This window comes from Athene noctua, chromosome 20 (genome assembly GCF_965140245.1).
Source record: "Athene noctua chromosome 20, bAthNoc1.hap1.1, whole genome shotgun sequence".
Classification (NCBI taxonomy): Eukaryota; Metazoa; Chordata; class Aves; order Strigiformes; family Strigidae; genus Athene; species Athene noctua.
This window is the reverse complement of record NC_134056.1, coordinates 135376-146633: the sequence shown is the minus strand read 5'-3', so window position 1 is coordinate 146633 and position 11258 is coordinate 135376. Positions and strand designations below refer to the sequence as shown.

The following is an 11258-nucleotide window of genomic DNA, read 5'->3' as shown; positions in this document are numbered from 1 at the left end:
ACTATTGTGAACTGAAAGGGCGGCTATTTCCAGGTGGAAAGATAGATGGACAAATGACTGATACATAAGAGCCTTTTTTCTGGGACCTTAAAGCCTCATAACAAACCGTTTCTTTGTGAAAATTAGACATTAAGTGGCTTTTAGTCCTTTACGTGATGGGTAAGTTGAATTATGGTGTTTCTTTATGTAGGTGTAAGGGTACAGAAGCTGCATCTTTTCCAGCCTCTATCTAAAAGTAGTGCCAAGTCGACGCTTCTGAAGAGTCAGATGGAAAGCAAAGCAAACAAGAAAAATTTGCTCACTGTAGTTTCACAGTTTCAGTCATATTTTTTCTGTTTGCTAAGCCCCCAAAGCTGTGTGCATTGTACTGATCTGGGAATGTGTTAGAACTTTCCTATGAAGGGACATCTGGGTGCAGTAAGAGTGTGACACTTCAGTGTGTGACAGATGTGTGCGTGTGAGAGCAGGTATGCTTTTTTAAGTTTCTACACCAGTGTCATGTTTTCATTCCTTCATCTGTTTTGTGGTGGCACATATCTGTGTCCTTAAAGAGCTCTGTCATTAGTGGATTACTATCATCAGATAGGAAATGTCCAGGTGGAACTTTTATTTGGAAGTCTTCAAGAGACAGTCTATAAATAACTGTTTACTAATTGAGTTTGTAATATTCATCAGCTGCTATGTAACAGGCTGAAACTTAATTTATAAAACTAAAAGGGTAGAAGAGCAGTGTAGTGTGTACTGGATGCTTTTCATCATGTTTTCCTGCTTGCATACTATGGGACAATGCAGAAAAGTAGAATTTAGAGTTCTGAATTCGTTTGAAATTTTCTGCAACTTGCTAAAGTCTCGTGGCAGAATCCCTTTCCAGCTACTACTTTACAGCTTTTAAGCAGCTGTAGTATTTGCTTTGCAGTGACAGCAGCATCTCCCAGAGTCTGTATTAACAAACTCTGGCAGCTGCATTAACACCAGAGGTGCCTGCTGTAGTGGTACTGTCTTGCTTGGCCAGAGGTCCATTTAGAAGTTCAGAGTCACGTAGTTTTGAAGGGGCATCTGGAAGTCCAACTGCCTGCTCAGAGCAGGGTGAGGTATCATGGTGTGCTCAGGACTTTGTCTAGGTGAGCTGGACACACAGTCTTCTGGGAAACCTGTTCCAGTCTTAAACTACCCTCACAGTGGAGAAGAGCTACTTGGAATTTCTCTTGTTGCAGTTTGTGACCATTGGCTCTTGACCTGCTGCATGGTGCTGACAGGAGTCTGACTTTGCCTCTTCCATACATACTAACAATAGTAGTGCTAGGCAGGTTTATCTTTCCAAGATTGTGAGCCAATCTTCATGAAAACTCATGTCTTCAGTTGTGTAAAAAAACGCAAAAAACAAACCACATAAAGGGGAGATTTTATTATAAGGGAGGAGGGGAAATCAACCTAAAGCATTTCTAAAGCATGTGATGTCATTAGATACAGCTTTTAAATACATGTCAAATACCACAAAAGTATGTGAATAGGTATTTGTTACTCAAGAGTTAACTCGCATGTACATCAGGTCTCCTATGATCATCAAAGCAAAAGACCTTTTTCTACTTTTATGCTTTTCTTCAGACTTTTGATTTCCCCCCCCACCCCCACCCCCACCCCAGATGTGGCATTCTCACTGTTATTTGCTCCTGCTTTCCAAATCTAGATGTAGCAACTGCAACTTTTGGAAAAAGTGAATGGCTGCTAGACATCATTTGGTGTAAGAGTGACCCTTGCTGTAGAGATTGATCATCATCTTCCCATTCATTGTATTTCTACCTACCTGTGAACTAAATTACATTTTCACACAAATGATAGGAAATATGGACTATAAAATACTGATCAAGCCATTCTGAGTTACCATCAGCAAGTATGATGAATACTGTCAGAGGTTTTCTAAGGTTAATTGTGATAGTAAGCTCCATCAGATGAAAAGTTGCCTCATTCTCGCTGAGGAGAGTTCATACTGACATGTTCCCAAACTTAAACAAATTATTATTGTTAGCATCTGATCCTAGTTAAAGGATTCATTTGATTCTTCTATTTCAAAGGCTAAGTAATTAAAGCTATCATAAGAAAAAAATATTTTGAAGAGAATGATACTAGAGAGAGAAAGGGTTTGCTATCTTCTCATTTGAGTTACGCAGCCATGCACTGTAACCAGTATTTGCTGTTAGATGTACAAAAGCCTGTGGTTCTAAAACAGTAGCTTCACCTTCCATTTCAACAACAAAAAATAAGTCAGAAGTCAGGTCAAGCACTACTTCATTTCAGACTTGATGGTGGATTTGAATGGTTTAAACGTTACAAGCTATGCTTCAGAGCCCAAATAGGTATGCTTAAACATGAGTACAGACAAAATTTGTGGTGAATACTGTTAGCATGCTGTATTGCATTATGTCCAAAACAACCCATTCCCAAATGCCCAAATAAAAGTAAATGATTGTGCATTGCATGATGATACCATTAGGTGTGCAACTTTGGTTCATGCAAAGTCTTATTTTATGGACACGCTGCTGACAGTCCATATATTCCTGAAGATTCTGCATATGTGAGCTTTTCAGCCATGTTCTTTCCATAACACCATATGGATACTATGGTCTGGCATACTGGTGGCAAAAACCAAGCCCATATCATTTTGGCCATTTAGTCCATTTAACCAAGACATTTCACCAGCCAAAAAGCTTGAACCTCGCTTTGACTTTCTATACTCTGGTAGAGGCCAGCGGCTTATCAGTTTTTCTGTCCTCAAGTCCATTATATACAGGTATCTGTTATCAAACAGTAGAGCAAATATCTCTCCAAAGCCCAGCAAGGACACATTTGAGAAGTCAGGAGGTTTGATAACCCTAGAAGACAACACAACATTGTTAGAAACAGTGTCACGACATAGTCACGAACCTGCATTACTAAAACAAATCCATATGTGTCTGTAGAAAATAAGTGTCTAAGCTCATAATTCTGGAAGAACTTAGAACTGGATACAAATTTTTCAAATTAAGCAACACTTAGCTGTAGTCAGGCCTGTAGTTTCAGTTCTGGCTTTGTGTATTCAGGATAGACCCTTCTGAATGTAAGTAAAGGTTAGGATTTGAAAGGGATTCTGCACAGCACAAGAGAAAAAAAGGTCTTGTTTCCAGATACGCACAAAAGAGAAAATGTGCTTTACTGTAAGTTTTCATAGGGATTTCATGCCTCAATATCTTTAAATTAAGAGGTAGAACCTCTTATTATTCTTTTCACCACTTTTAAAAGCCAGAAGTAAAACAGAAACGCTTTCTTGTGGTAAGAAGATAAATCATGCGAGATTGGTCCTTAACAGAATGCTGGTTTACTGATGCTTAGCTTAAGAATTTTCACCTCAGGGAGAAAAAAAAGTATTTGTTAGTTCCCCGACACCTTTAAGGATATTTTTGCCTTAATAAAACTTGGAACAGAAACTGAAGAGAGTAAGTTTTCCACAACTGACTGAGCGTTTGATCATAAAAGCACATAAAGCACAGAACTGAGGCACAAAAACATATGGAGATGAAAATCCATTTTCAGCAGTAAGAGAACATCTTTCCCTTTTGAAAGATGGGAGGGTAAACTAGGAGGTGAAGTTACTCAGTTATTCTTACTAATAAGCACTTCTTTTGGAGTAATCTTCCTATGGTAGATACTCCACAACTACTCAGGCCATTTCAATTAAGTGTCTGCTAACAGTTCTAAAATGCAATTTTTTCTATAATAAGGTACAATCTTTGATGCCACCGTTTCTAACAGATACAGCCTTGTTCTTTTTATGGAAACAGAATGCCATCCTGTTTGATCCCCTACTGCAGTCTGATAGATTTTACTATCATTCCAGAGCATTATAGAGCATGACAGATCAGTAGTGCTATAAGGAAGAAGTATTTTAATTTCTTGTACTATCAAAGGACCCCCAGAAATGGCCACCTGGTTCTCTGTAGAGCAGTCTCCATGGCAACATTAACTTCCAGTCACTACAGTTTCACATTAACAACTACAACACTGCAGTCTGATATGTCTATATTGAAACTCTCCAGCTTATGGAATGAAAATATGAAAGACTAGCCTGTGGTCAGAAACCAAAACAGCAATCAAATGATTTGTATGAATAGATGATAAATTAGAATTAAACCTGGCAATATGTGTAAAGTAAGATGTTTACAGAATTTTTATCAAGATTCTTTTTGTCTACATCTAAAGGAAGTTACTAAAACTAGTATATTCTACTTCCTACTTATTTAAAGAAGACGTAAAACTGAAAGATTTACCTGAGAATATCATAGCTGGCAAAGTCCCACTGGTATAATCCTAGTGCTGAACTGCACACTATGTATTTACCATCAAAGTGCAGTCTGGGCTGTAGGGAGATGCTGCGATCTTCAGAAACTGACAGTGTTTTTAAACACTTGCAGTTTATTTCCCTTCCAATAGGCCAAATCTACAAATAAAACACAGTTTAAGACCATAAAACACTCACATTATCAGCCGTCACACAAAAAGAGCAAGCCTCACAGTCTCTCTTTAAGCATCAGGTAACGTGTGCATGTTTTTTCAGAAATATTCGTCTCCTTTAGGCAGGAACATCAATTCTGTAAGTGATTTGTCTTATAGTATTGTTTCTAGCCTAAAAAATGTCAGTGAAAATGAGTGCCTTAAAGAGCAACAACAAAAAAAATCAACTGTCCAACTGGACAGAAATGTCGCAGTGTTTCAAGCACTTCCATAGCCACAAACTATTTACAGCACTCTCCAACCCAAAAGTCCCCAACAGTAACAGTACTTGCAGTTAAGTGCTTCGCTGTCAAGTTAGCACGTCAGGCATGCACTGAAAGCACTTACTTTTTTCCATTACCATTCATGCAGAGCTACCATTTACATCTAAACGTGAAGGAAAGCATGGAAAAGTTAGCTTCCAAAGAGCTGCATGTCTTATATGCAACAAGCAGGGAATATGGGAGAAAATAAAGTCTTACATTATTTGTAAATTTCAGAAAAGCACTCAAGCATTTTATTTCCCTGGGCACTGAAATATGTACGATATATGGTACATACCTTGATTTCATACTTATCTGCGCTTAGAAGAATATAATCCCCAGGACTATGCATAAGAGATTTGACTTTGCACTTCTGCAAAACTACCTGTAATTGAAGGATGTAATGATTTATATTGATGCTGTTAAGTAACCAAACTTTCATCTGCATTTTTCATTTCACTGACAACCAGCATTAAGAAGCAAACACATGTACTACACTTTTACAATCACCTCCTGACCTTCCAAGTTCTGAAATACTCAGAAGAAAAATACTGTTTCTTGATTTCTGAACACCTTCCATGCTCAAATTTTGGTTATCATTATTTTTTCTGTATAATTTTTATGTAGTTTTTTTTTCAGAACCATTGTTTTTATTCAGTCTTTGAATCAGACACTGATTCCTAATATTATTACAGCTGCTTTAGATTAGAAGTATCTTCAGTGTATTATAGCTTCTTCAAGTATTTTTTCTGCTGAAATGTTATTTTGCAGTATTCCCCAATGTTCTCCAGATTCTACACCTGGGTTAAGATTAGGAAATAGGCATTTAGAACACCGTACAAAATTATTGCAAGTCAGTGTTTTGCAAGATTGATTAAAAATCCGTGTTCCCACCTTGGTGACCCATTCTGTGTGTCCAGTAAGGGTATTCAGGCACGTTCCTGTTGATAAGGCCCATACTTTCACAGTGAAGTCTGCAGAGCCACTGACCAGAATATCAAGGTCATCATTGTAATCCACACTAAAAACTACAAACAAAGAGGGCACTAAATAAGGAATACCATTTTCTATGCACACATTTTTCTGTGAGACACAAACTACTAGTAGCCTCTATATGAGTTAGTAGCCTTTAAATTCAAATGCTATTAGAGTTTTAACTGTTGTTCTTGAACTGTATATGTGAATTGTTGCTCTGGATTCCTAAGCTTACATTCCAAAATTACTTATTTTTGTCCAAATGAAGAACATGTACATTGGTGGTTCCTTTATGTTTGGATTATGGCGAAACGTAACTTAAGCTAGTTCCTATTTTAAGAATTCTGTTAAGTCAATTCCAGCAGGATAAGTACATTTGATATATTTCATTACTCACAGGGGAACAGACCTACAGCTGAATTGAGGATATTCTGCAGTAGAGGACAGAGAAGTTAATTACGAGGGAAAAGCAAATACAGATTCCCAGGTCCCATTGTGCTCTTTGCTGTAAGCCCATCTCCAGTCTAGGGATATAAAGAACTTCTGTTGCCATGTGCTCCCTGCTGTCTAGGCTTTGCATCTTTCTGATAGACTCAAAAGTACTGAATAACCATGGCACTTAGTATTATTTCCATGCAACTGCAAAACACTACATGGCTCAGCTTTGGCATTCAAAAGCAGACAGATTCAGATCTGTTCTGGCCGCTCTCCTCCCCCTCCCCAAAAGGTGACTTGGGACAGAGCCTAAAAATAGCTATAGTGCAAAGAGCTAACTTAAATTATAATTTATTTGATGATGATGATGATGTATGTTACTTGACTGGTAAAATTACAAATTGAAAAGTTCAACATACCTGCACCAGTATGTCCTCTAAAATGTTGTGTCTTTGTCCCAGAGCTCCATTCCCAACAGGCTACTGTATTATCAAAAGATCCTGTTACGAGCTTTTGTTCATCAAACTTCACTGCAGCACAAGTGTGTGTCTGGATACCATATATGCACTGACCTGTGCTTACATCCCACAGTTTTGCAGACAAATCATCTGATCCTAGAATATAAAAGAACAGGGTAATTGGAAGCAAAGAATAAATAATATTTCCAGTCCTATACTTGCCTTCCATATTTGTCTTAAATATAGTATTTTCATGGAATCACTGAATGTTTATGGTTGGAAGGGACCTCTGAAGGTCAACTCTTCCAAACCCTCTACTCAAGCAATGCCACATAGGGCCTGTTGCCCAGGACCATCACCAGATAGCTTCTGAATATGTCCCAAGGATGGACACTCCACAGTCTCCCTGGGCAACCTGTGCTTAGTCACTCTCACAGTAAAAAAGTGTTTTAGACGGAACCTCCTGTGTTTTAGTTTGTGTCCACTGAATCTTGTCCTGTCACTGGGCACCACTGAAAAGAGCCTGGCTCCACTTTCTGTGCCACCGCACTTCAGGTATTTATGTACACTGGTGAGATCCTCCCTGAGCACTCTCTTCTTTAGGATAAAAAATCCCACCTCTCTCAGAATTTCTTCACATGAGATGATGCTCCAGTCCCTTTATCATCTTCCTGGCCCTTCGCTGGACTCTCCAGTATGTCCATGTCTCTCCTGTACCGAGGAGCCCAGAACTGGACACAGCGCTCCAGGCGTGGCCTCACCAGGGCTGAGTGGAGGGGAAGGAGCACTTCCCACAACCTACTGGCAACACTCTCCTAAAGCAGCTGAGGATACCGTTAGTCGTCTTCTTCGCAAGGGCACGTTGGTGGCTTGGCACATGTTCAACTTGGTGTCCACCAGGACCCCCAGGTCCTTTTCTGCCAAGCTGCTTTCCAGCTGGGTGGCCCCCAGCATATACTGGTGCCATGGAGTTGTTCCTCCTCAGGTGCAGGGCTTTGTATTTCTCCTTGTTGAACTTTTTTTCATTAAATAGTACTTTCAAGCTGCTTGAATGGGGAATAAGCCCTAGTTTTAAGCCCCAGTGCTACACCAAATCCTCTTGTTTTCATGTTAATTAAGCTACTCGATGTCTGGCCTTCCAGATTCTTCATATCCTTTTAGCACCTTTCACAGATTCCAGCACTGCTTCTGATGGTCTAGTGAAACAATGCATGGAAGTTTTACATGATACATCACTCCCAGGTTTGCAGAGACACTGACTATACTGCAAACTTTAGTTTGTTTTGGGTAGGAAAGGAGTCCACCAAATCTGGAAAGACAGCAGATGAATACCAGGCACCATCACCTGCAAGTTTCCTTTCTCTCCCCAAAGTTTCTTTTTACCAACAGTAAGTCCAGACTGCTGGCTTCGGAGAGCAGAATAAAACCCTGGGCCCTTAGAATGCTGCTTCTATTTACATTCTCTGCTGAGCAGGGAAGCGAAAGACTGGCTAGAGTCTAGTTCTTGGTTTCTAGTAACCATCTTAACATACCAACAAATGTGGGAGTACTTAGTACTCCCAACTTATTCTGTAACATTTTAATCTCAAGTGATTAGGAAATCCTTAGAATATGCTCTGACAGCAGTTTATTGTGGCTTTGTTACTATTCTTTCATACTTAAGGTTTTGTATTTGTTCTGGCTGTATTTTTAAGTTCAAACTGAAATCTTGAAATCTGCAGTCTCCAGGGAGGAAGCTGAAATGATCATTACAATGTGCAATTCAGACTAGTAGCAGTTAAATCTAGTTTACAGGTTTTCATACGAGCACTTATGTTAAGAGCTGAAAGTGCATGCAGACTGTATCAGAGAAACTGTCTTGTTTCAAGACAACAGACTTTTTCTGCCACACCTTGGGAGACTGCAGGGATCACATAGCCCAAACAAGGTCCCTTTAACTGGAAGGGATAACTAACATGTCTGTACTTCTCCAATGGTTTTACTAATCTGAAGCACAATACCTCCTGTTACTGGTTTTTTTAACCAACAAAGAAATCAGTCTCCTTGTTTTCCTATTAAAAGTGACTAATGACTTTATTAGTGTGCCATGTGTTTCAGAAATTTTTTAAAAAAAAGTAATTTTGAGTCATCTTAAACTGCATGAGCACTATGAAAATAATCCGGTAAAAGAAAAGCAAATTGTCATTAATCGGGGGGTGGGGGTGTGGGGGTGGTGAGGAGAACAAAGAATTGTAAGACTCGAAGTTTTCTGTCCTTCCTACCTGTACACAGAAGTCCATCTTTATAGTAAAGTGCATATACTCTGGCACTGTGTCCAATTAAAGAGGATGTCTCAAAGGCTTCGTGGTCCTTCAGTTGCTTCATCCTTAAAATAGCCTTTAGGTAAACCTTCTTCCAATGTAGAGGATCCTGAACAGAGTCATCTATTTGCCAACCCAAATTCTTACATGCAGTCTGCCACACCTCTGTACAGGCACTTATAACCTTATTCCACTGCTTAGAGACGAGGCAACATGTGAGTAAGGTCTGAGGATCAAGCCATTTTAACAGATAAAAACTAAGTTCCAGTGGAAGAAGTTTGAGGAAGTCCCTCTTGAGGAGAATCTCTAGATTATTGGAGAGGTGCCTGAGCTGGACTGCTCCACTCAAGCTAATCAGGTGATCCAGAGTTTCATTTTTCTGCAAGTCCGTCAGAGAAAGAAATGTAATAGAAATGTTATCAAGCCATGCTTCAAAGTCCTTTTTCTCCATAAGGTTATGGAAAAATTTACCTGTGATACATCAAAATACTGTATTAGTTCCGTTCAGAAAACAAGGTAAGCATCACATCTTTATTACTGGTACATCAGTATTCCAAATGTTAACACACAGGCTGAAGTGACCAAATGCATTTTAAAATATTCATTAGGTTAGGACTAAGCATTTGCATGCACTTTGAACTATCATTTGACCCGCATCAGACTTTAAGTGAATTGTATGGAGCTAGTGAATGTTAGCAGTCGTTATAGTGTTAACATCTTTCTTGTTCTAGGTTAACACTTTAAAATTCTGAATCCAATAAGGTAAGGGTTAGTTAAAAGTTTTAAATCTATTACAACATATAAACACTGTCCTATAGTTTACTCATGGATTATACTGATAAAGGGAAGAAACCAAAGCATATAAACAGTGATAAACTAGTTACTGACAGAACTCACTCATACTTTTGTCCTGAACAATTTTAAACCCAAAGAAGGTTACTGTAGGTTTTTTAAAAGAAAATATAGAGAGATGTCTGAAAAATTGTGTTGAAGGATATGTTAGCCATCTTTCTGTTTGGCTCATGTAAAGACTGTAGACTGTGCTGGTCTAGTATTAGTTTTGACATGTTTGCACAGTTTTGACCCAAATAAATTCCTGGTGGTTTTTTTTTCCTATTTTCTCAGTTTATCTCCAATGAAAAAAAATTAACTCTGAAACTGAAGGTTAGAAATACTACCTCCTGAACTATGCAACCTGTATGCATTTATACTATCCTGTGGCATCTCAAGTTCCTACAATAAGGGCAAGTGATTAACAAGATAAACATCGGGCAAACAGTTAAAAAGCCATAACTGTTTACTTTCTCTGGAAGATCTCAGTCCGTGCATTAGACACCTGGCTGAATTTAATTCATGGAAGCTCCCACACCCAAAGAACTGAGGAATATGAGTGGGAGTCAATAACCTGTTTATTTGCCTTCACAGGGTAAGATCTTGGAGAACCCCTCTGAGGGTGGCACGGCAGGGCAGAGCCGTACGGCCTCGGCTGCCAAGAGCTGCCGGTGGCGGGCAGCTGTTGTTCAAACAGACCACGGTACCGGCGTCAAATGCACGGAGGCAGCTCCTCCCACCAAGGCGCAGGTTCATGCGGCAGCTTCCACCGCTGACAGCACTTACCGGCTCTCCTGAGCACCGCGGGCAGTGAACCCCCGGGCTGTTCTAACGGGCGGGTGTTCTCTTTAAAACAAACAAAAATGTCTAACGGGCTCCCTATGAACAAAGAACAGGTGAGCTCTAAGCGCCTGCCGTACTCGCTACCCGGAGCTGCACGGACCGCGGGGGCTGCTGCGCGCCCCGAGCCGGCGCTCGGCTCTCCGCGCCCGGCTCTCCGCGGTGTCCCCCGGCCGGCCCGGCCCGGCCCTTCCCCCGCCCGCTCCCATGTACCTCCGCACGCAACGGGCGCGGCGAGGACCGGAGACTCCCAGCGCCGCCGCCGCCAGCTCCGCGCCGCTCGCCCGAGTCCCGCGGCGCTCACCTCAGGCACCGTCTCGGCGCGGAGCGGCCCCCGGCGGGCAGCCGCCGCGGCGCGCGCGGCCCCCCCGAGCCCGGCTCGGGCCGGGGCTGCCCCGCGGCCATCGCACCCGCGGCGGGACGGGCTCCCGGCGCTTCCGCGGGCACCCGCGGCAGGAGGCGGCCCTCGGGCGGGATCAGGCGCCTCGGCCGCGCCCGGCGCGGGAGGGGAGGGGCGGGGCGAGGCGAGCGCCGCGGCCCCTGCGCCGGGCAAACCGGCCGGCACCGGGGGGAAAGGCGCTGCCGGACCCCGCTGCCCGCCGTGCCCAGGCGGCTTCCGGCGCGCCGCCGGA

At 41.7% G+C, this 11258-nt stretch overlaps 1 protein-coding gene across 3 annotated transcripts; it reads right to left on the bottom strand.

Annotated features, from left to right (window-relative positions):
* Positions 1-1116: 1116 nt before the first annotated feature.
* Positions 1117-10980, bottom strand: FBXW2 (F-box and WD repeat domain containing 2). Of its 3 annotated transcripts, none has more exons than XM_074924156.1 (8): positions 10840-10956; positions 8917-9426; positions 6770-6811; positions 6617-6679; positions 5682-5815; positions 5086-5172; positions 4302-4471; positions 1117-2870 (listed from the first exon to the last, which is right to left on the bottom strand). In XM_074924156.1, exons 2-8 carry the CDS (start codon positions 9404-9406, stop codon positions 2582-2584), a joined length of 1275 nt encoding a protein of 424 aa, XP_074780257.1. In that variant the 5' UTR covers positions 9407-9426; positions 10840-10956; the 3' UTR covers positions 1117-2581. The 3 variants fall into 3 exon arrangements, with proteins under 3 accessions (XP_074780257.1, XP_074780258.1, XP_074780256.1); XM_074924157.1 differs by adding an exon at positions 10573-10665 and having other exon boundaries at positions 1120-2870; positions 6617-6811; positions 10840-10980; XM_074924155.1 differs by having other exon boundaries at positions 1120-2870; positions 6617-6811.
* Between the last annotated feature and the right edge of the window lie 278 nt (positions 10981-11258).